The following is a 25,349-nucleotide window of genomic DNA, read 5'->3' as shown; positions in this document are numbered from 1 at the left end:
CGACAGCATCATTGGTTGAGGCTGTCAAAACCTGACAGCCATAGCTTTATTGGTTGAGACCCAACCTGCCAATCGGCCTTTTATATTGTGAGCTCTACATTGGCTGTGCAAAAAGTAATACTCACATAGAGTATTTTGATTGGTCCTTTGTCTTGTGAAGATGTCCAGAAGAAACTAATCCCCGAGTCATCCATATGTCCCCTAATAGGGACTATAACAGAAGAAAAGCTGTAAGGATAATCATCAACCAGTTGAAAATGGTTTGAAGTTTTGAGTTTATATTTACAGGGTACTTTTTAAAAAAAAAAAAAAAGGGGGGAGGGGGTTGATTGCCTTGGGAGTGTCATACTGATGATGAAGTTCATAAAGACTGGAGGATGATTATTGGTTTATAAATGGATCGTTTGGATATTAATTACTTCCCATTGGTCTCTGAAAAGTTACTATTTACTATTCTAAGAGTGTAGGTTATAATTAATGTCAAGAGAGCGATCAATAATATTAAAAAAAGGTCTCATCAATTATGGATGCTTGTTGCCAATTGCTGTGTAAAGGATGCTGTCAGGAATGGAAAGCTAATGGTTACCAAGGCAACATAATCTGTGGGAGGTACAGGGTAAATACAGTTTATTTAAGGAGTGTTTTTTTCAGTCCACAACTGGAATATTAATTTTATATAAGATTCTTAAAACCAGCAATTCAGGACCCAGTTAACATCTGCGTCACTTCACATCTCTCGCTGTTTTTTGAGGTACTAGTGCAGTTTCAGTTTAGAAAGTATATAGAGCTGCAGGAATATTCCCTATTAAAGAGACAAAATTGCTGCGGTTGCTATACATGCAGTCTTTTATGTGTCTTTCAGCTAACATTGCAAACATTACAAAGTTTTTTAGTGACTGCCAAAGTCAGTATAATTTTTGCTTCATGCTGCTGGAATGTGATCATTAGCTCCTTTTCACTGTATTCACATGCATATTAAATTAACCATTAATGAGGTATGGAGAGCTAGCCAGGCAGGGCTTGATGACGTGGCCTCTGGGTTATTACAGACATTTTTTAGTCTTTTCAGATCAATTTTAATAAGCAGCAAAATTCATATAAAAAAAACAGAGTGTGATTTGATGTCTCATGCAAGAAAAAACCCAGGAAGCTTTTAACACATCGTCCCTTCCTATGCAACATAAAATTGTTAAAGATTAGCATTAGTATTGTAGTGCTTGCCTAGCCATTCGGATTGTTATAGCATTTTCTTCACTTTTACCTTTCTGGTTGTAGATCGAGGAGGAGGGGGGAGCTCAAATTATCTGTAATAGAACACAGCATCAAGCCATATTCTCTGATGCTTTGCCTTCTACAACATTTGATTTCACAAGCTCAAATGGTGATCCACAAAGGGAAAAGTCAGAGTATGTTATGTGCAAGATGGCTGAGTAATGGTTTAAGTCATCAACGGTTCAACAGCTAGATGCTACTGTGAGAAAGCAGACAACCTGCGTTTTTCAGATATGAAAACGTGAAAAGATCTTTAAAAAAAAAGCAAAAAAAAATGTGCACGTATAGGCCCGGTTGGACACTCAGACATCCTCTCGACTCTAACACTTCTGTAACTGTCATCATGTGTTACTGACGCTTTACTTTGAATAATGACGGCACGCCGAGTCTAAATGAGGAAAATAAGAGACATCGCGCGCTGCAAAAGCCTGCGGGTGCTGTAGGACTCCACCTTGTTGTACTCACCCACTTCCTCTTAACCGCCTGAAGGCAGGAAGAGAGAAGAGACAGAAGGGGAAGAGAGGCAAAGGGGGATGGGCTTATTGCTTTCATTTAACGTTAACAAAATGCAGAAATGAGAAGTTAAGGTGGACGGACAAACTAGGAGATTTCTAAAGACAAAAGTATAAAGTAGGTAAAGGATTACACACAATCATGGCTCCTTGGATGAAAACCACAAGAGAGCGGTATGGTGTAGGTAAGTCAACATGTGCTTGTTTGTATGTATCTTTGTGTGAGTATGTGCAGGCACATCCAGTTTTTATGGTGCCTTTCTGTTACGGCATGATGCTAGCCTATACAGCGAATGAATAGAAATGAGAAAAATAGATTCCCATCACTTCCTGCTTGGCGGATGTAGGCAGGTGCCAAAGGCCTCAAAGAGCTTTAGGAGGTAGACATCAGCTTTAATCCCTCCAAAGAACTGAGATCCTGAAATCTTATTCATCATTTAACTTCAGTGCAACTACGCTAATTATAGTTTATTTGCACTGAAGTGGTTCTGCAGTGGTTTGTGAGGGATACAATCATAAGCAAAGATGGAGAAATAAGCAGCTGCAAGTAGGCAATCTCTACAAATTGCATAGCATGCAGCACATAAATACGGAAGCTAAAAGATAAACAGTCCTTAAAAATTTTCATTTTTGAAAGTGAAAGCCTGGTTTTGGCTAGGAGCAAATCCTAGAATGGGCAAGTACAGTGTGCAGTTTATCTGTTATGTATGTGGGTTTAATATGGCGGAGCTAATCAGTGTGTGTTGCCATTAGATATGCAGTGCAGTCACACACTTGGAAAAGACACAGATTTCTGCCTCCTAATATAGACTTTATTAACTGAGGTTCACTGGTCTGTTGCAGCCACTGCATTGATTTATCATTTAACCTACTTGCAAAAAGATAGACCATGTAGGGTTCTTTCATCTGAGTAGTTCATCTACTTATAGCACGAGACTGATGCTGATGGTGGGTGTGGGTTAAAAAGTCATTTTAAAGCACTATCTAATATACTTACTCAAAGAAAATATTGTTTATTGTATCTAGTATAAATATCTTCCTGGTCTGTGTAAGACTACAACACAGGAAGTGGGGGAAGAAGGAAGTCTCAAGTTTGAATACAGTAGAAAAGTCTGATGCAAAAAAAAATGTTGACAATTTAGTCTCACGAAGTGCGCACAAATAAGCTTCCTTTTCCTTTTCTATCAGTTTAAGTATCGGTCTAGAAATAGTCTGACTTTTTTTGCACAGTCAGAATTTCATTAGCAGGCATTTTGTAGCTGCAGTTCTTCTTGAGGGCAAACCATCTTTAAGCTCAAATGGAGGAGAGCAAACCTCTGAACTGTTGCACACAGAGGAATGATAGACTCTGTAGCTGTCGGTGCTCTGCACACTTTTCCTCTGCCGTGCAACTGGTCTTTGGCTGCAACCCATGTCGCTACTCACTGCTGCTTTCACTGTTTCCTAAATCTGATCATTTTGACTGATACAGTCATTAAAGAAAAGACAGAAAGCAGAAAAAAGAGCCTACTAACGTCTTTAAATTGCACCGGATTATCAACAGCCCAAAACCTAAAGAAATGCTGTTTACTATCGCATAAACCCAACCTGAGGCCCACTGAAGAAAGGCGTTGCTCCTTAACCTGTTCCGTTGCCTGCCTACTCGTGTGTGCCACCGTTTGCAGCTGGCCAGCATCTTATTTGGATTACCTATTTATATTTACCTTAAGCTACTTAGTCGCCATCTACTATTGTGTTTTACTGCTACTTGTTTTTTTTTTTTACTGGTTAGCCTTTTTTTTTAAACCTTATAACGTGTGACGTCACGAATCAAGCTAGCTTACCGTGTGTACTAAAATGTTCCTGTAACCGAGGCTTGCCACTGCATACTTAGTGTTTGTGTTCAAGTTTATTTTTCCATTGTAACAATAACCTTATTTATATATTCAATATATTTATGTATATATTTATTTTATTTACTTATTTTTTTCTTCTTTTTTAGTAAAGTGGAACTTTGTTGGCCAAAATGAGAAGCACCTTTCCCTGGAGGTGGGCGAAACTGTCCACATTCAAGAGGTTTGCGAAGGTAAAATGTTGTTAAATAAGCCGGTTATCCGGTTTGTCAGTGTGGTTCAGATACTTTATACATAGATGTGTAAACCTTTGAAATTATTTGTTATTGAAAAACTGCATGTTAGTAAGCATATTTTGTTCGTGTTTTTGTAAATGTTACATTTTTGAGAGTTAGACGTTTATCTGTATCTCATGTTTTATGGAGTATAAACATGATAAATACATTTAAAATACAATAATATGTACGCTCAACTGCTACTTTTTAGGTACACCTTTGTACTGGGTTTAAGCCCCGTTTAGCCTTCAGCATTGCCTTAATTCTTCCTGGCAAAGATGCAACAAGGTGCTGGAAACATTCGTCAGAAAGTTTGGTCCATATTCACATGATAGCATAACACAGTTGGTGCAGAGTGAATCTTCTTGATGCAAATCTCAAAGGCTGGATGGAGATTTGGTGTCTATGGAATTAGCCAGATGATTTGGACTTTGTCACACAGAAACAGCCATTAGAGGCCATCAGAAGATGGGTACACTCTGGCTATAAAAGGATAAGCATGGTCGGGAGCCTGGCTGTAACAACAGTGCCTCGTTCAGAGTCCCTTCAGTCGCCTTTCCTCCCCCAGTCTGAAACTCTGTTTGAACTTCTTAAGGTTGTCTTGAACATGTAAAGGCACTGAGTTGCTGATATGTGATTGGCTGATTAAATATTTGCGGTAACAAGCAATTGAACTGGTGTACTTAACAAAGTGACCAGTGAGTATAACTATTACATTGCTGTAACTTCCAGAATCAGAGTACTTTATTAATCCTTAGGGAAATTATGTGGTTACAGTTGCTCCAAGACAATAACAGTAACAGACTAAATTAAGAACTAAATTAAATAATACAATATATCACAAATTTTACAAAATATAAGAAATAGCTCCAATATGTACAAATAGCCCAATTATAAATATCCAGAATATTGCAGAGGTGAAATATATATGATTGACATTTTACTCTAAACTGCAAAACTTGTTATTTGTTATTTTCACTGTAGAGCATGTTCAAAACGGTGTAATTATTGCACTGTGTACTGTGCATTAGATGGAGGACTTGTACAGGGAGATGGCCACGGGTAGGAATGATTTCCTGTGTTGTTCCGTGGTGCATGTGGGAAATCTCAGTCTCTCACAGAACATCCTCTTGTGACTGGCCAGCACGTCATGGAGTGGGTCAGAGGTATTGTCCTAATGTTGGACAACATCCCCCTCTCTGATACCATTTTACGTGAGTCCAGCTCCATCTCCACAAAATTATGGAGCTGGACTCCCTTAAGGTGGTGATGTTGTTCCAATTAGAGAGTCTACGCTATCCTGATTTCCTGTCTTGATAGTAAGATGCCACTTTGTCTTTCAGGTTGGTACAGAGGCTTCTTGTCTAGGAACAAAGCACAACAGGTAAGAGCCTACACAAGCATAATATCAGTGAAAATTTACATTAACAGAAAGCTTTAAAGCACATTTAAGCGGTCAGCCAGATTTATTCATGTGAGAGTTTTACTTTTCTTATTCTTTCTTGTGGAAAAGAATATTCCAAGCTATCACCACTTATCGTTTCCTCATTCATCTCTTCTACATGTATTCCAGGGAGTGTTTCCAGTCAGTTTTGTTCAAGTTAAGGAAGTCATAATTGAAAAACGAGGGTATGTAAATAAATAAATAAATAAATAACAGTACCAAAAATAAGGCATCTTTAACTGTCTGTAAAAGTTATTTTTTTAATTTGTTCCGTTTTCCATCACTTATGCTCTGACAGAGATGAAGAAGTGGTGTTGTCTGCAGAGATGCCCTTGGTGAAGGAGGTGACCACTACGTTGAGGGAGTGGGGAAGCATATGGAAGCAGCTATTTGTGGTATGAATTAAACAGTGAGCCACTTTTTGTACTCGTGTGTGTGTGTTTGTGCGCCTGAATCTAACATCATTTATTTACCTCTCCAGGCCAATAAAGAGGCACGTGTCAAACAGGTCCAGAGGCTGATGTGGGAGCTGATGGAGTGGCGTTCTCAGCTCCTGTCTGGCACCCTGCCTAGTGATGAATTCAAGGAGCTAAAGCAGAAAGTTACTTCCAAGATTGACTATGGCAACAAGTATGCCTGCATTTATATTTAAACATGTTTATACTTTCTCATTGTTTAAAGCTTAATCAACCAACCAGATTTTTGTCAGGCTGACTGTATAATTCATGTTAGTTTGAGCTCCTTTGAACATCTTTCTGTTCTTTTCCTGATAACTTTGTCTTACGATGTCTATTCCTTTGCCTCCCAGTCCATACCCCTTGCTGTGTTCCTGTGTTGCTCTTCCCTCATCCTTGTTCACCTTGTATCAATCTTCCCTCTATTACTCCCCACACCAGGATCCTTGAATTGGACCAGGTTGTTCGAGATGACGACGGGAACATCTTGGACCCAGAGCGAGCCAACGTTATCAGTCTATTTCGGGCCCATGAGGAGGCCACAGCCAAGATCAATGAACGCATCAAAGAGGAGCAGGTATATAACAAACTGTAGGAAGGAGAGGGCCATATAGAAAATGTTTTCCAAGGGTGAATGTGATGTCACAGTCACAACAGGAAGCAACAACCAGGGAGATTTTTTTCTGGAGTAACTTCTACCCCATTATCGGGGTAATACAAGTACACGTAAAAGTTACCCTGAACTAAACATGAGTAGAAAAATGACTTTATTACTTTTTAAAAAAATAATAAATTAGTAAAATAAAACTTAACCCTTATGAAAAAGTCCTTAAATAATACATTTTACTTCCCAGTCATGTGTGCTAGCTTGGACTAATTAAGAATTCACTTCCTTACAAATTGGCTTAACTTCACTTCAACTCCATCCAGCCAATTTTTCATTTCAGCCTTGACTCAGTTCATTGACAGAATGCATTTCTGATGATTTTCTTACTCAGTGATTTCCATTTCCCGCACAAACCCACAATCTGCAGCTGCAGCTGGTGCATTTTAGAATAAGTAACCACTAATTATAAAACATTAGAGCAGCCAAACACATCAGACCCTTGCCAAAATGAACACTGTTGGTTGGAATTTTATCCTGTTAAATCGTCATCAGTAGTTATCTCCTAAAATTAATTTCCTCTCACGCAGTCCAACATCCAGACAGACCACAGCGGGATCTCAGCACGGATCCAGTCCTCCCCCACCCACAGCCTCTACGTCTTCGTGAGGAACTTTGTCTGTCGCATTGGAGAGGACTCAGAGCTCTTCATGTCCCTCTACGATCCCAATAAGCAAACCATCATCAGGTGTCACTTCTCTTTCCTTACCGTATTCGCTAAAGGTGTTTCAGACATCTGTTCCTGTCAGGTGGATTAGACGCTCAGGAAGATTTGGCTTCACATTGTGAAGTAAAGTTATTGCGGGTCTTATATATTTTTCAGTGTCACTGAAAGGAAGTGACTTTTTATTTTGTGTTAAATCACAAACACACAGACTGAAAGATAAGGCGATTTTTTTTCTTATGTAATTGATTCTTCTTTGGAAATTAACATCATAGTTCCAGCTAAAAAATTACATCCCTTGTTTGTTTAGATGTCGTTGTTGTTGTTGTTTTTTAACTTTATCTCAATCGTTCTGCTGTATAAAACATATATGCAAAACCTTTTTTCTATTTCTTCTTGTGTCTGTATACCTCTCCATTGTTTCTCTTCTATTGCTAAGTCCTGTTAAATGTGAACAACGGCATGCCAAAAATAAATATACAGAAACTACAAATTATAGGGCCGCACATACTGAGTGGCAGCACTGTGTGGTGCCTGACAGTGCTGACGTTAAGCCCTGTCACTCACTGTCATACTGGCTATATCTATGTCTCAGCCACAGAAGCTGAAAGTATTAAGATAGACCCAAGTCTGTCATCTTATTCTTATAACATATATTATCCACAGCTACTCTTTTGTATTTTCTTGCCATTGGCTGTGATCTCTGATTCACTTCTGTCTCATCTGTGCTTATGTGCTTAAATAATTTACTATTTTCTTTGATAACCATTTTTTTTTCGCGGAGGTATGTTTATCCACATCTCCCTGAAAAAAGTGAAGAACAGTAGGGTTCAATATTTTAGAAAGATATTAGGTTTTTCTAATTTTTTTTAACCTTACTGCACCCACAGGTTTTCTTGGGGTCCGCTTTTCTATTCTCCTCCCTTAAAGTGTCTCTTACATGTTTATGTAGCTACACAGGGTAGATTTAGTAGTTACAGCTGTTTGCAAGGGGATCAAAGATTTGAGCTTAAGTTTCACTGAAACTGTTTTCATTGTGAATCATGTGCATCCGTCAGGCTGCAGTGCACAGTTTCATTTTGGCTAGTAGAGTATGTCTGAAAATTTAATTATGAATGATGAGATAATCTTTATGTGGTTGCTTGCTAAAATGTAAAATTAATTTAAAAATGTTTATTTATTTGTGTATTTATTTATTTGTAACTCTTTACCCTTCTTTGTACAGTGAGAACTACTTAGTACGCTGGGGCAGCAAAGGTTTTCCTAAAGAGATTGACATGCTCAACAACCTGAAGGTTGTCTTTACAGTAAGTGACCACACGAGGGCAATGTCACACTGTTCTTAGCTGTGGAGAGATGAAATAGGTGACCTATTTCTTTTCAGAAGATTACATAGCATTTTTTTTGTTTGTTTCTTTATTCCTGATTTCTGAATTTATTTCATACACATTTTTTTTTGTCTTTGTTCAACAGGACTTGGGAAACAAAGACCTTAGCAGAGAGAAGATTTATTTGATCTGTCAGATTGTAAGAGTAGGCAGGATGGACCTGAAAGAAGCAAACAACAAGAAGTTTACTCAGGGCCTGAGGAGGCCTTTTGGGGTTGCAGGTAAGTCATGAAGAGACAATGCAGAGGTTTTTTTTTTCCAACGTGCCAGTAAATTTCTAGCCCTAGTGATCAAGGAGTGGAAAAAGTACATTGGCAATCTTCATTGTCAGTGTTTGCTAGTTCAGCGATAAGCAATGTTTATTTTACAGTTTTGTTACATGTACGTGACTTCAAATTATGACACACTTTTGCACTAATGAACAGATATATTGAACACTAATCATCGGATATAGTGAACAGGAAACACACTATTGCATAATTTGAAGGCAGTGAAGAAGACTACAAGTCTGTGAATTTTAAAAGTGCAGGGTTAAACCCCTTTTTTTTTTTTTAAAAAAGTAGCTTTGTAAATGCTTTGTGAGCATACTGGTGACCTCGAGGTAACTGAATGTGTCTTTTTGATTAATGTTGAGGGTCAACAGAAGCTTTCATCCGATTCACAGGAGAAAAGGCTAACACGTCTCATTTCAGTACCAAATTCCACCAGTTTTACCTTCAATAATGACTTTTGTTAGGTGCTTCAATCATTTTTACTTGTGTTCTCTAAAGGTCAACATTGTTTTGCTTCACCTCTCAGCTCCTGCTTGTGCTGTTGCAGGTATTATTGAACATATTTACACCTGGGAGCTATCCTTTGTACAAAGCTAAAATGTTGATGGTGACTGTAAAGCCCTTTTTTTTTTTTTTTTTTTTTTTTTTTTTTTTTTACACTTTTGGCTTCTGAGAATCTCACTTCTAAGTTGCCTATATCCTCATGTAACTTCACAACGAGCAATGAGGAGGCCAGTCTTTCTAATGTGGTGTTTTGCTAATGTGAAACCTCAGTACAGATTACAACCTAGTACTTTTTTGATTCTGTGATCAGAGACACATTTGTTTTCTCTTCTTGGCAGTGATGGACATCAGTGATATCATCAAAGGGAAGATTGAATGCGATGAAGAGAAGCAATATTTCATCCCCTTTTTCCCGTATGTCCTGTTTCTTGTTTCTTTTTTTCCACTCCACCTCTCTCTGACCTTTTCTTAGCAATTAAAAACCTGAAAATCTATTACCCATAAAATTAAGAAAACAGTACTGTAATTTTCTGCATGTGAATGTTTTCATTGTGTTTGTATGTTTGACTCCAGGGTAGTTGCAGAAAATGACTTTCTTCACACCTTACTGAACAAAGTGACAACATCACGAGGAGACAGTGGTGGCCAAGGTACAGTTTTGCAATCCCAGGCTTTGTTCTTTCTTCCTAGTCATGTGGCAGTTCTTGCAAAAGTCCTGCACGCACTGAAGGTTCCCACTGGACTGTATATGCTCCAGTCATTTGTGGTTAGATAAAATGGCAGTTCTTCATTGCATCCTCGCCTCTTTTCTCTGCACTAGGGTGGAGAATGAAGGACATTATCCTGATGTATGGCACCCACCCTTGAGCTGGTGTTTTCATATTACTTAACCTCCATTTCTCCCTGACCAGACTCCAGTCTTGCTGCTCACTACCTCATGTTTATGGCTGACTTTGACAACCCCTGTGGGTGACACTGTCTTGTTCCACATAGAGTAACCCTGCATATCTGACTGCACTGTCATATCGCTCAGCTTTTATCCTCCTCTCGCTTCTGAAGGCCCTGGGCATAACCTGGAAAATGAAAGGAGCACTTGAACAAGCAGATATGGAAGGAACACTTGAGGCCACCAGATGCCTGCTCTTAACATTACTCACCTCTAATCTCTCCTTCCTCTCTTTTAGGTGCTTTTGCTACTATCCAGACACACACACACACACACACACACACACACACACACACACACACACACACACACACACACACACACACACACACACACAACACATTGAGTGTTTTCCCTGTAGGTCTGTGGTTAGCCTTGAAAATGTAGGTTTGTAACACAGTCTAGATTTCACCACCTATGTATTTCCCTAAAATAGCTCACCTCTTTTTTCCCTTTTGATTCCCAATTCCTTTTCTTTGCTTTTTCACCTGATTTCTCTGAAACCCTCTGAGAGTCCATTTTCTTTAGAAGTAAATTCTGTCGATAATAATAATACCTCCATCTTTTCTTTTCCTCCTTTGCTCCCATTTCCTAAATGGGACACAGCAATTTTCCAGCATTTATTGCAGTCTTGTCTGCAATGCCAGCACATCCTCAGTTCATTTTAATACCATGTTTCCCATAAATAAACAGTAACCTTTTACATAAAATAAAGCATCCATTAAGTTCAGCCCTCAGGCCTCATGTTTCAGGGTTTCTGTTGGTCCTGAAAACATCTTAAAGTTTTTTTTAAATTCAGTTTTAATACTACAGGTCCTTGAAGTTATTTTCATTTATTTGGCTTCCATTTGAATTTACATTCCCACAGAGAAATAAATGAACACTCGTTTTGCGATCACTCGTTTAAAGAAGACTTGAGTGGTGCCTGTATTTACATGTAAACGCTCTTAAATTTGCTAAGGTTTGGTCTTGCAAAGTTCTTTAAAATATTCAGTTTATGCTCGTGCCCATTAAAATACAGTTTTTACACAGGTTGTTTTATATGATAGAGGGTCCTGCAGGTCGAATCTTATCTGTGCATCTTTCTCTTTCTGGTCTGTTGCATTTTACAGAAACGCATGTATGCTTGAAGAATAAGCATAAAAAAGTTTTATGATACCATAAACTGACTGGTATATAGTGCGTACCCTTACTCTAACTGTGTGCTCAAACCGCTTTTTGCTACAGTGCTCATTCACATACATTCAAAGAACTTTTTTTCTATACCATTTTCACACAAACTCACACTCTGATGCATCAGAGGCAACTCTGGGTTCAGTGTCTTGATCAAACATACTTAAGTATGCAGATTGGAGAAGCTGGCGAATCCACTGATCTTCTAGCCACAGCTGCCACAAAGCTGGGCTTGGAGCTGGGTTTGGGTTTGAGCCTGGGCCCGGTCTTGTAGTAGAGAATGGAGCCAGCGAAAGAAGTGAGGCAACTGAGGACGGGGCTGGTCACCTGAGACCTGCTCAGATTTACCGGCATTAAGATTTCCAAAGCCAGAATAGGAAGATTTCATATGTGCTTCAGGGTTCCCAACAAAGCATACCCATGGCAGCTCTACACAAAATATAAATCTCATGGCTTTAATTAGAAATGTGACCAGATATAAGCTTGAAAAGCCTCTTCCTAGCTTCTTTTAACCAACACAACCACAACTCTGCATCACGCTTTATGTAGTGCAGAAGAATAATATGTATAAGGAAAAAACGTATATAAAGTCAGTATCGCATCTTTTTTTTTTTTCAGTAGTACATTCTCTTCCTCCATCTCTAATACACAGTCTTCTTCATTCTCTTATCCATAGGGCTGTGGGTCACCATGAAGGCTCTGGTGGGGGACATTGTGCAGATTCGGAAGGAATACCCTCACCTCGTGGACCGCAGCACCGTGGTAGCCCGGAAGCTTGGCTTCCCAGAGATCATTATGCCTGGAGATGTTCGCAATGACATCTACCTCACCTTACAGGGCGGAGACTTCGACAAATACAACAAGACAACCCAGAAAAACGTGGAGGTCATCATGTGGGTCTGTGATGAGGAGGGCAAAGTCATACAGGTGAGGAAATGTGAAATAACAGGGACAGAGCATATCAACGGATTCAAAGAGGAGAGGGATTTCTATGAACTGTGATTGGTTTGTGTGTGTCTAGGGTATAGATAAAGTGTGCGGGTGCAGAAGTATATGTTGTGTATTAAATGATTGAGGTGGTGTAGGTCATTGAGCAAGCACAGCACTGATGAAACACTTACTCACCCTCTCATAGTCAGGGCAAATGGATACGGATTTATCCCAGAAGGCAAATCCATCTTAGGCATACATGGATGCACACACAAACATAAATTCTTCACAGTCACTGTGAGGCGTATTTTTCTTTACCTCTCTTTTTCCTAGAACTCCATCTGTCTGGGAGCAGGGGATAAGGCAGTCAGTGAGTACAGATCTGTCATCTACTACCAAGTCAAACAGCCCCGCTGGATGGAGACGTTTAAGGTGTGTGTGTTTTATTTCCTTATCTACTAGTCTCTTCGTTCCGTTGTCTTGATATAATGCATTTGCATTCGTGATTTCTAATGTTCAAGGCAAGAAATCACATCATACTGTCAGTATGTCTTTAGGATATCAGTTTTATTATATTCTACAATAACGTGAGATATCCTCCAGGTGGCAGTCCCCCTGGAAGAAATGCACAGAATTCATTTACGCTTTATGTTCAGACATCGCTCTTCCCAGGAGTGTAAGTATCACCCTCTGTCTCTCTCTACTTGTCTGCATTCTTCATTAGATCATCACTCTTAACTCCTCCTCTCTGATCCCCTGAGTATAATGTGACACTGAAAGGACAGAATGAGTCTAACCTATTTGGAAAATGAGCCAAGGCATCATTACACATAGTTGATTAAACAAATGAGCACTTTTTCTTTCTTCTGCGTGTGAATTCGTGTGGCGTGTGAACTCCTTCCGCCCTTTCTCTATTTCCCTGATGTGTTTTTCCCCTGGCCATTTCTAGTTTTGTTTACTTATCGTTCTCCTTCATTTGCAGCCAAGGATAAGAGTGAGAAGAACTTCGCTATGGCTTTTGTGCGTCTAATGAAGGATGATGGGACTGTTCTGCAGGATGGACTGCATGAACTTGTGGTCTTCAAGGTCAGAACCAGCGGCAGAACTTTTGGATAAAGAAAGACGAACTAATGAACGGACTCAGTATCCTCTCAAAAGGAAATACCATCATCCTCGTTTTCCAGTTTAGAGAATAGCGCATATAGACCTACGAACACATAATAACAAACAAAGAATGATCCTTTCATGATTAATTTATGTTTACAATATGAAGGTCAAAAGAAAGTGGTGAAAATGTGCACAGCTACTTGTCGAAAATACTGTATGGTAGATAATCTACAAATAAGTTTGAAAGATGATTGCACCGGGGAAAACGTCTAACAATGTATGTTTAAATGCAACAATCATCAAAACTGACCTAAACATGTAGCGAGTATAGATAAGAGGTTATGGCCACCCAGACAGGTTGAGTGAAGCCAAATAGATTTCCTGCCAAATGAGCCCAAGCTAAGATTGAATCCCCATATTGATTAAATGCCAAACCCAATGAAGATTAATTACTCGTAATTCACTCAAAGACCAAATGGATGGTCCCTCTGTGCCCTCTTTCTCGATTATCTCTCGTTATCCCTGCATTCCTCTCGATCTCTGCGCCGCTCATGGCTTCACTCTCTTACTCTCCAATTTTTCCAGCCACTCACTCATTATTTACTGATGTGGCATTAATGAGGACAGAGTTGAGGGTGTTGAGTTGAAAATATGACATTCACTGATGCCCTCACCTCTGCTGTGCCAGAGCTGTCCCACTGCTACCACTATCCACTACCTGCCACCCTGAAGCAATCAACCTAGAAGAACCGTTGATGCTGATGTGACAAATTAACGGTGTTCTGTTTTTGTCAAAGCTTCTATCTTTCTAACTTGTCTGACACAGCTGTATCCAAAACTATGAGTTCACAAAAATTAAGGCAGAAGTAAATAAGGCTTAGGCATAACATAGGATTACTCTTTACAAATCTTACAAATGTATCAAATCGATCAGTTTTTCATTTACATCAAGACGTCTTGTAAGCTGAGACAATTTCTATACATCTATGACATCTTTGTCGCACTGATGGTATCCACAGCATTTTGTTAAAAATGACTTTGTGCTTTTAGGGTGACAGCAAGCGCATGGAAGACGTGAACTCCTACTTGTCTTTGCCCTCAACCCGCAACCATCACAGTGACCCCCACAAGATGTCCACACTGAGCCGCAGCTCAAGCAGCGTGTCTGGGGGAGGAGGAGGCCTGTCTGTGAGCTCTAGAGACAGCTTCACCATCTCCACCCTGGTCTGCTCCACTAAACTCACCCAAAATGGTACGTGCAAGCCTGATATTGTGGCGACGTTAGCACGCTAGAGGCTTGGCAGGACAAACGATTTTTAAACAGAAACAGCCATGAAAACACAATAGATGACAAAAGGTCAAAAGCAGACCTTTATGTGGAGGAGGGTGCTTGAAATCAAGCCTGACACATCCCCCCCCAAAAAAACCCATTAATTAACAACTTCTTTCAACAGACTAATAAGGCCAGGCAAAGACAATGAATCATCGGTTGGCTGTGAAATTAGTAGAGGACAAATCCACTCCTTACAAGTCTGTAAGAAATACTGGTCGGATGTGGCCTCATGTATTGAGCTGGATTCAAATGTTTCCCTTGAAAACAACAAACTTGTGGTGAAATGCAATCAACATTTTACTAACGTGCTAAGACTGTGTTATTTTTAGGTTTAGGGTTAAAAGTTGAGGTGAGGTCAAATTAGAGGAAAGACAACCTCTAACCAATTAATGGTGAGTCAACAGAATCTTAATTAGACTATATGTTTTGTGGTCATGGAATAATAAGCAAGGGATGGAGGGCAGACTGTGTATATACATGGATTTTATTAGCAGGGAATGTCATCATTTTGTCCTACACACTCAGGCAGCCCCACAGGCCACACACACACACACACACACACACACACACACACAGTGAAATGCACATCTACATCTAATGCAAAAAGCACGTACACCCCAGACAGTAAGGTGCATCAGAGACAGGTGGAGTTCAACAGCTGTTACTGAGGAAGCCAGTCCATCACTATAATGAACATTATCCTGCTGTATTAATCACCTGTACCACGTGCACACAGACACACACATGCACACACTTACACAGACAAAGGCTTTTAAGCATGCATGCACACAATGTTGTTCAGGGCCACCCACCAGATGTGCGGCTTGGCCCGGTGAGTCAGAAATTACCGGACAGGGAAAGCAGTGAGCCTTACGTGGGCAGCACTACAGAGACATGGAAATCTGCCCCATGTCAAACTGAAGCAGAATTAATGACACAGACTGTGGATTTGAAAGTCCCAGAGGGATGGACACTGTCCATATAACAATCATTACTTGACAAATCTCCACTTTATTGGCAGATGGAGATGAACTTGAGACTAGAATTAAATGTATATTGCCCAGGAAGCATAAACTTTATATTTATTATTGTATATTTAAATCCCGGTTGATTACATTTACAGTGGTTTAAAACAGGGAAAACAGCAAATTCCTGAACTTCAATGCTGTCAGTTAATTAGTGTAACTAATTAAATCATTTATTGTTTCAACTCTAATTTTAATGCAGCGCAGAAAAAATCAGCTTACTATATTTCACATGAAATTAAAACTGAATTCTGCGCAATACCAAGGAGAATCTCTCTCTTTTTTAATTATGCTGTTAATTGAAATGGCATTTACATTATAGTTGAGTAACCTCAACTTCCACCTGAACATCAAAAATCCTTTGTTTTCTCGTCTGTGTAGTGGGGCTTTTGGGTCTGCTCAAGTGGAGGACTCGACCTGAGCTCCTCAAAGAAAACTTGGAGAAGCTAAAAATCATTGATGGAGAGGAGGTGGTCAAGGTCAGTGGTGTGAATACAAGTGTGCCATTCAATAAGTGTGTAGACTAGCGTGTGTGTACTTTGACTGCTTCTCTCTTTTTTTCTGTACATGTGTATGTAGTTTCTGCAGGACACTCTGGATGCCTTGTTCAACATTATGATGGAACACTCTCAGACTGATGACTATGACATTCTTGTGTTTGATGCCTTGGTGAGTGTGTGGTTTTTGTGAGTCTGACTTTGCATGCTTGCGTTGTCAACACATGTAGCAGATATCTTGACAGGCTATCTCTGCGTTCAACGGGTCTTGACATCTTTGTATCTACCCGTCCATCTTTTCCCAAATAAACACGACTGTCAGATGATCATACAAAAATTCTCATCTGCCTTTTAAATGTTTTACTGCTTTGTAAGCGTTTAACAAACTCTCATAGTTTCTCATCTCTTACTATGTCTGGCAGATACACATCATCGGGCTCATCGCTGACAGAAAATTCCAGCACTTCAACACAGTGCTGGAGGCCTACATCAAGCAACATTTCAGTGCTACGCTGGCTTACAAGTAGGTTATTTCCATTATCTTTCCATTATTTCCTTTTACTGTCATGTCACTCCAGAAAGAGTAAGATACACTTTTTAACAGCACATCCCATTTACTGGAGCAGCAAAGGAAGTTGCTAAATGATTTGGTGAATTGAATATAAACCGCATGGTGCAGTGATTAATAACTTCACTCTTGGTTAGTCAGATCCCTGGTCTCAACAGCTCACAGTGACACATGACAACAAGAGCTCAGTAAATAGAGACAGGCTTCTCCAGGAAATGTGAGCTTTTGTCTGAACGGTGCTGAGTGACAGGATGCAGCCAGAGGCCGATGGTGTGGGTTTTTGTTTACTTGTATAATGACAATAGAAATAAATATGGTGATGAAAACCCCTTATGTAATCACATTAATCTGAGGTGAATGAGTTTATATTTTACATAATCACTGTAAAATGTCACACATTTAAGAATAAAATAGGAAATGCCACTCTTATTGAAAAGATGCTGTAAATGAGGCAGCGACACGTAGGACTGATGAGAATATCACATTCCAGCATGTCCCGCATGGCCGGCAAAATATCACGTTATAATGAAGTGGTCTTATACATGGTGTATTCATTGAGTTTATTTTGCAGTACGCAAACACAAAAACTGTACACTCATAATAGATGAAAATAGACTAATTATCAGCATTTCCACTTCAGACAAAGAAAACGTCCTTAGTGTTTCTGGGCAGAGGCCCTGGCGATCCCTCTGATCATCCAATCCCTGCTTGACAAATCTGGCTATAGGGACATGGAACATCACCTGTATGGAGGGGAAGGAGCCCATATTAGTCTGTGAGGTCGAGAAACAGGGTCCCCTAGCTGAGGCTCTGAAATCAGTTTCCCCTTGATAAGAGATGGAAGGCTGATTTCCACTCTGGATTTCTGAGGCAGTAGACAGGGATGGCTATACTTGTATTTCCCTTGTGCCTGTACACTGGGTTCACCTTGGTGGACAAGATGGTTATTTCCCTCACCTCTAATTTCATTGTTTCATATGTGCTCTATCATAACTCCATCCCTCTCCCGTTAGTATGTTGGTATGCACCCTCTAAGAGGGACACTGCAGCTTATCGCCTGTCAGCCCAGAGGCTATTATGTAAAACTGTCTAACTTGCTCTCACCATATTTTAAACTGCTCTCAGATGGAATAAATCCTCCTGTACTTGCCTTTAAGCTACTGCACCAAAACAAAACTAGGGATCACTGACTAGTAATTACATTGGAAATATTTTCAAGTCCACTCTAATGGCAGTGAGGCCAGATTGGAGTCAAGTTTTAAAAGGACTTTTATTGTTTAAGAGGATTGTGTAGTTTTAAAGTGGTCGTTCTTAGCGAGCGATCCGCTGTTGCCACTTCATGGAAATTGAGCTATCACAAAACCAAAAGGCTATATAGCTACTGTACAAATGTTCTAGTGTTGTATAATATTGCGACACAGGAAGGTTAAAGAGGAAGATTCTGGTAGGTTGTAAACTTAGACTGAACTTTGTGCTACCCAAACCTCTCTCCAACTGCGTTGGCACAGCAGAATATTTATGTGTGTGTCTAAAGACACCTGCAGGGTGTGCATGTGTTGGAGAATGATTTCTTCACCATGCATCTGAGGGCAAATAAAAATGTCTGTGAGCTGTGTGAAAGGTACATCTGTTCAGGTGTGAAATACTATTTTGCTATTTTTCCACAGCCACCTCTCTGACAGTTTTTCTCTCTGGTTCTTTTGCTCTCACTCTATTGCACTCCGTCTTTCTGCTCTATGGAAGTGAAAAATGGAGTTGGTGATTAACTTTCCAACCTGTGCAACATCAGAAAAGGAATGACAATTTTGTCTGAATGATTTTGATTGTCTCCTTTCTCCCCATCCTGCACCTCCTTCCTGATTCCCCCCCGTATCTTTCTTCCCCAGAAAGCTGATGTCAGTGTTGAAGAGGTATCTAGATGTGTCCAGTCGAGGAGAACAGTGTGAGCCCATACTCCGAACCCTCAAAGCCCTCGAGTATATCTTCAAGTTTATTGTTCGTTCACGCATGCTCTACTCGCAGTGAGTACTTTTTTTTCTGTTTTGTTTTTGGATCCTCGACAATGCAAATAGAGATTCTTGAACACACACAGAACCCAGTGACTCTGCATTGCCAAAGTAATTGTTTTTGACAGCTCTGTGAGAAAGGCCTGCTGATTACAGCACTAAAGGTGCTAATAAGCATTGATGATGAAGTGCAGCAACCAAATGATCTAGCTAATGTCAGGGCAGGACTGCTGAATAGGCAGCCAACATGGCCAGAAAAGTTCCAGCAAGAGAGACACCCACTGTGCTGAGCCCAGGGCTGCACCATATGACGAGTGTAAACACCATTTATAACTAGTGACAAAGTTGTTGCTGAGAGATCAGACAGATGATCCAGAAACATGATGTTCCCTGCCTGTGGGTGACTTGAGTGACTTTGTGTTGATGCCATTGGATGTAGGTACATAGGACACAACCCTGTAGAATTCTGTATGAATGTTTATGTTTATAGAAATTAGTTTTGAGGGTGTGTGTGTGTGTGTGTGTGTGTGTGTGTGTGTGTGTGTGTGCGTGCGTGCGCGTGTGCCACCTGGTCAGTGACAGTCTGTCTTTTTAATCTTCTAAAGGGCATCAGGGGCTTTTGATTGTTTGTTTATTTGATGAGAAACTGGAAATGGGAAGAGATATATAAATTCGGATAATAAATTGATTATACTGAGTTTACTCTGCCAGTTGGGGACAAGGGCAAGTCCATCAAAGTTTTAAGGTCAGATTTTGTTTGTTCCACCATTCTCATGAAATTATATTGGTATACCTTGCCCATTCTGATGTGGATGCCCATGTTTTTAGAAGATTGAAATCTAAGTTTGTGAATGTGAGAGCTTGAGAATGAGGCAACAATGAGACCTTAAAATTAAGTGGAGCTAGTAAATCTTGGATAAGTTTGAATCTTAGTGACCACGACTTCAAGGTCAGAGGTCACTGAGAGTCACAACAATGTCACAACAATGACATTGACCTCAAAGTCAAGGTCAGAGGTCAGGTTTTCTGAAAATCTTGTGAACGTGATAACTTGAAAACGAGGCGACATAGGATTTTGGATACCATTGGTGTGTGTACTAGGAAGCTGAGGGTCAGCACTGGCGGTCACGAGTATTTTTAGAACCTGAAACCATGCCCATAAAAATGGAGATACATATGCCTATTTAGCAAGGTGTTACAAAATGCTATTATAAAAAATGGCAAGATCCAGTGTCTCAGAATGATAGAATTAGAAAATGGCAGATTTCTCTGTCAGTGAGTTCAGATTTTTCTGCAGGTTTGTCTTTTTGTGCTTTTCTTTGTGTTTATGTATGTGTATGTGTGTTCACACAGACATTTTAAGCAGACATTTAAGCATTCTTCTAAGTAGATGCTTTTGTGTGTGCATGACATTATCTCATCACTGGTCCTAGACTGACTGAGCTTCAGTCACCAGCATCCCCTGGGTGTTTCTAAAGCGATAAGTCTCACTCTTCTTCTCGGCTTCTCTTTCTCCTTTTCTGTCTCTTTGTCTCCCAACTACCTGCTGCTGACAGTTTCAGCTTTCTCTGCATCTAAAGTTTTCACATCAGATTTCTCCTCTACTCTAAGGCCTTGTCACGCAGAGAGAAAATCACATATTCAGGGGAGCCACCGGGCTGTAGATGCATCTGTAAGGCTTCATCACCGTCACCATGAAGACTAGCAGTCATTAATAGTTAAATAGGTGGCATTGAAGATTTATTAGGTTGTCAAACCAGCTTCGTGTTCAAAATCTATTATGAATGTGTAATGTGTACTTCAGAAATATGTAAGGCAAGCAATTCTAAATTTTGCTTCTTTTTGTCCTTCAAGCTTCAAGCTTTTAATTTCTCTGGTGTCTAGTCGCTCTCACAGTCCTCTTTAATATGTTCACCTCAAGTAAACTGCATGTAATTATATCACATGAAAAAGAATGTTTTCTAATATGAAGACTTATTCTTATTAATGTGATAAAAAAATTATTAGATGATCATTTTATTATGAGCTCAGTGTTTTCTAGTTATGACAATAGATTTGTTTCACAGCAGCCATTTTTATATTACAAAGAAGGTAACAGGTAACACAGGTGTTACTAATCACATTAATCATCTGCATCTAAATTAAATAGAACTTTAATGTCATTAGTAACACCTGTGTTTACTTACCAGTTCACCTGAAAATGGTTGCTGTGAAACAAGTCTGTGTCTGAGCTTTTGAATTTTGTTATCTTATTGTTAACACATCTTATTATTTAATATAAAAGCAGGCGAAAAAGGATAGTACTTTGACAGTAAAAGACTAATTACAGGAAAAATAGTTCCCAACTAAAATTCAGGGTCACATTGATGCGTACCTTGGGACTCTTTTCCATCGATCAGATTGAAACATTTCAAGCGTTACAGACCAAACAATAATCAGAGGATTTTTCACAGTTACGCTCATTGGTGATGCATCTTAGAGGTTTTGGTTATTCTCATTTCAGTCAAAATATTGCAGCATTGAGCACTTCGACTCCAGGGAAGCCGATTAAAATTATGAATCAGAACAGGGAGATATTTATGACTAAAAATTCATATGTCATGTTTACTGGTGCCTTGAAGGCATTATTTTTACAACTACAGTATCTGCAGCTGAGTTGCTCTTCAGCCCCTCTTTTAATCAGACTTTTTCTCTGCCGCTCACTCCTTTTTTAAATTTACATAATTTTGTGCTAGTGTACGCTTCGTGAGCAAATAAAATTTAGGTTAAGAGTAAAGTGATCATCTATTGTGTAAAATGCAGGAGAAGTGCGTATTTGTGGTATGAGTGCACAATCCAGTCTTAGCATAGCAGCACTAACACATCAACTGTAGATAACACCCACGCAGGTGTGCACAGACACACACATACACACCCCCACACACACAGAAACACTGACGCACAGACAGGGCTGGTGGATTAGCAGGACAATGCGTGTGTAATCATAACTGTACTCTGCAAAGAGCCCAGTGATAATACCTCTGTGTGTTACTGCCTAATCCATCCCTCCACATGCTAAATTTGCTGTGTGCCACATGCTAATCCTTCCCCCCAGCACTCATAACTTCCATTGTAATTAAAAACTGCACAGTGCAATTGAATCGCTCAAACACAGTGAGGAGAAGGAGGAAGGAAATGGGTGGAGAGATGGATGGCAATAAAGTTTGCTAATGCGCGAGCCCGTAGACCTGAGGGGATGTTAGAAGCAACACAGTCAGCCAGTCTTTTCTTGTGACAGGATGCTGTAGTTACAACAGTCAGTGCTTATCAGTGTTCAGTTGCAAAAACTGGCTTCATTTTGTTAGTGTAATGCTGCATTGTTTTTTCTCCATTACTATAATTGGTCATTAAATCAAAGATATTGCTTTGCTGTGTAATTATCTAGGCAGTTTCTCGTGGGTTTTACAGCTTCGTATGCTAAAGAAAACATTGACTTAGGGTTTAAAGTGCACTCCTGTTACAGAAAGAAGATACGAGGAACTGTAGCCAGTTTAGTTGATACCCCATTTCCAGAAAATCACAAAAATTCAGATGCAGTGTCACTCTGTGCTAAGTGACTTTGATTTCATATAAAGAATGGCAGCACGGAAAAGATGAAGATAACTTAACAAACCTTTCATTACAAGCCTGGAATCAGTTTAAACTGTGAAGAGAAACACTGGTTGTTTTTAGGAAAGCCAGTAAAACTTATCAGCGGTATAAAATTGGCTACTTAAGGACTAAGGTTGTTGTGGAGCTGCAATAACAGTAGATTTAGGATTTGAGGAGATGTTGACTTTTTTAACCCACTAAATTAATTTGGGCTGATTTTTTAGTTTGGCTTTGGCTCAGGAGGTAAAGCGGGTTGTCTACTGTTTAGAAGGTTGAAGGTCTGATTCCCAGTTCTTCCATTTTGCTTCTGGGCATCATACTGACCCCTGACTTTCCCTTATGCATTTACTGAAGAGTGTGTGTGAAGAGTGTGTGTGAATGTTGGATAAGGTGATTAGGTTTAGATAGTGTATGTGTGTGTGACTGGGTGAATGAGGCTTTGAGTGCTCATTCAGAGTAGAAAAGTACTCCAGTCCATTTACAGAAAAATCGTTCAAGTACAGCAGGCATTATTTAGTAGAGGACAACATTCCTCTTTGAAGTGTCTGACTATGGCACGCATCCTTATGGATGACCTATGAATGAGCTACACATGACCTGACCTCTTGTGATCATATTACTTCTAGAAGTGCGTATCTCAGCTGCTTATGCAAGGGGATCTATTCGTTTGCAAAGAGAAAGAAAATAGAATAACATAAAATATTGTGAATAAAACCTTGAAATAATTATCCATCAGTCTCTGTTTGTCGAATTAATCATTTATAGTACAAACTGATATATGTATCAGTATGCATATGTATCAATTATAAATGAGACTCATTATGTCTTTTTTTGCCCTTTTTGACCTTTCTCATTCTCATTGATTATTTACTACACTTGTTTATTTTCTGCTGTTTTAATCCGTATTGTTTCTTTTATAGCCTGTTCACTATTCATATTCCTCTGTAATTACTGACACTGTCTCCCGTCTTCTCTTTTCACGTTTTTCTGCGCTTCTAGGCTGTACGAGGGGAAGGAGCAGGAAGAGTTTGAGGAGTCGCTGAGGAGGCTTTTTGAGTCAATCAACAATCTGATGAGAACAGACTACACCACCACACTGTTGCTCAGGGTAATCACATACACTCACCCTGCATCCACGCTTCACAACCTAGTGCACCTCATTACATTGTTTTTATACACTTTTCATCTTTATCCGAACCCTTTTTCCGCTTCTTCTGTTTTGCTAGATGTCCTGTCTCACTATGTCTCACCTTCGCCTCATGCTCCCACTTCTCAAAGTCTGTTTTTGACTGCATCAGTATTCTGCTGCTTAGTGTTTTCCTCTTATTCTCTGTGCCTACACGTACACAGACATACAAACAGAAAACATCAGAAAAAGTTAGGTAGAAAGACAAGAGCCCAGTGAAAAATGAAACACCCCCTTTAAACACATGTGGAGAATGCCTGTTTGATGGCAAAGTCACCTTGCACAGGGTTTCAAGACAGTAATTTAACACTATTTACTTGTTGCGTGTTGTGTGTGCGCGTGTGTGTTGTTAGGTTGCTGCTCTGAAGTACCTGCCAACAGTCCTGCAAGATGTGGAGAAAGTATTTGATGCCAAGCTTCTCAGGTAAGCTTATCCTTAAACTCACAAACAGAGAGACATGCACACACTAGCACTTTATCTTTGGTCTTATTCGTTCACACCTACAGAGAGAATATATGAGCGTTTTCACCTCAAGTTTTCCACTTGGCTTTATTCAGTGACCCTTATTCTTCTATTTCCTCCCATATTCCATCGTGGTTAAACCTTACCTCCTTTATCAGGTGATAAAAATCCCATCAAACTGACGTGGACACAAGGACAAACACTCCAACACACTCTGCTTCTCCTCTATGTGCCCCTGAGTGAAATGACAATTTTACCAGAATCATCAAACAAAAGCCATTTGAACCCCTTCTCTTTTATTCTCAGAGTCCTGAAGAACAAAATGACTTAGAAAGACTGGCATAACCTTTCCTTGACCCAGCTGAAACATACAATCAGTGTGCATACTTCACCAGTTAGTATGTTTTCTTGTCTTGCCACATTCAGTTTTTAAACCTTCCCATCCTCATATATTGTCTTTTCACCTTTCTGTGACCTGTGGGGTTTTGTGTGTCCGTGTCTGAGCTCGTGGACTGTCTGCATTTGCCAGTTCAGTCCCTCTAGTGGCTCGATGTCAACACAGTGTCACAGAGGTGCTACCTTAAACACCTGCCTCACACACAAAGATGAGTGTTGAGGCAGAGTTAAAAGTCAGGGCATATATTATCATATTCTGTCTTTTGTCATTCGTTTCCTTTTTTTATCTCCCAATTCCAAACCCCTTCACTCACCCTTTATATTCTGTCTTGTGCACTTCTTTACACACATATCCACAAACATCGCAGCCATCTGAACTTGAAAGTAAAGTCCCCTTTGCATTCTTGATCAGGATCGCCTCGAGCAGAGTTTCCACAAGCAGGCCATGTGAATTACAATTACGCTGCTCAAGGTGGGCATCAAAGCTTTGTATCGTGTCCTGTATAGTTAGATTTCTACACCTTGTAAACTCACCCATAGTGTGATCTGTGCAGTGGTACTAGTGAAGACATTGTCTGCTAAGGATGTGTTTTGTCACTCAGGGTATCTGCAGCATGTCCACAGAGTATGTAGTGACATTTTGGATTTTAATTAGATTCAGCCCAGATGATTAGTGGACTTCACTGATCCTCTGTACTCGAGCCTGCTCCTGTGCCAGCTTGGGGGACATCAAAAGTCACACAGACCTTTGTGTTATGTTTAGTTTGGGAGCAGAAGGTTTGCATTTTCTTCTTTTATGCCATTATT

The 25,349-nt window shown here is 39.8% G+C and overlaps 1 protein-coding gene across 1 annotated transcript in view; it reads left to right on the top strand.

Annotated features, from left to right (window-relative positions):
* Positions 1–1,730: 1,730 nt before the first annotated feature.
* The window catches only part of dock2 (dedicator of cytokinesis 2), a 97,418-nt gene continuing 73,799 nt past the window's right edge, over positions 1,731–25,349 (top strand). Inside the window, exons 1-23 of the mRNA XM_084947345.1 lie at positions 1,731–1,969; positions 3,766–3,849; positions 5,235–5,275; positions 5,465–5,520; positions 5,634–5,730; positions 5,817–5,965; positions 6,232–6,367; positions 6,985–7,142; positions 8,344–8,425; positions 8,592–8,727; positions 9,621–9,696; positions 9,856–9,932; positions 12,078–12,328; positions 12,665–12,763; positions 12,935–13,007; positions 13,314–13,417; positions 14,489–14,690; positions 16,178–16,275; positions 16,376–16,465; positions 16,716–16,816; positions 18,748–18,882; positions 23,497–23,605; positions 24,037–24,107. Coding sequence (XP_084803471.1) covers positions 1,927–1,969; positions 3,766–3,849; positions 5,235–5,275; positions 5,465–5,520; positions 5,634–5,730; positions 5,817–5,965; positions 6,232–6,367; positions 6,985–7,142; positions 8,344–8,425; positions 8,592–8,727; positions 9,621–9,696; positions 9,856–9,932; positions 12,078–12,328; positions 12,665–12,763; positions 12,935–13,007; positions 13,314–13,417; positions 14,489–14,690; positions 16,178–16,275; positions 16,376–16,465; positions 16,716–16,816; positions 18,748–18,882; positions 23,497–23,605; positions 24,037–24,107 — 2,468 coding nt within the window. The 5' untranslated portion in view covers positions 1,731–1,926. The remainder of the gene's footprint in view (positions 1,970–3,765; positions 3,850–5,234; positions 5,276–5,464; positions 5,521–5,633; positions 5,731–5,816; positions 5,966–6,231; positions 6,368–6,984; positions 7,143–8,343; positions 8,426–8,591; positions 8,728–9,620; positions 9,697–9,855; positions 9,933–12,077; positions 12,329–12,664; positions 12,764–12,934; positions 13,008–13,313; positions 13,418–14,488; positions 14,691–16,177; positions 16,276–16,375; positions 16,466–16,715; positions 16,817–18,747; positions 18,883–23,496; positions 23,606–24,036; positions 24,108–25,349) is intronic.

Source organism: Perissodus microlepis, chromosome 2 (assembly GCF_051167445.1).
Source record: "Perissodus microlepis isolate ML-2025 ecotype Zambia chromosome 2, ASM5116744v1, whole genome shotgun sequence".
Classification (NCBI taxonomy): Eukaryota; Metazoa; Chordata; class Actinopteri; order Cichliformes; family Cichlidae; genus Perissodus; species Perissodus microlepis.
Note: the sequence above shows the minus strand (reverse complement) of the source record. Positions and strands in the feature narration are given on the sequence as shown.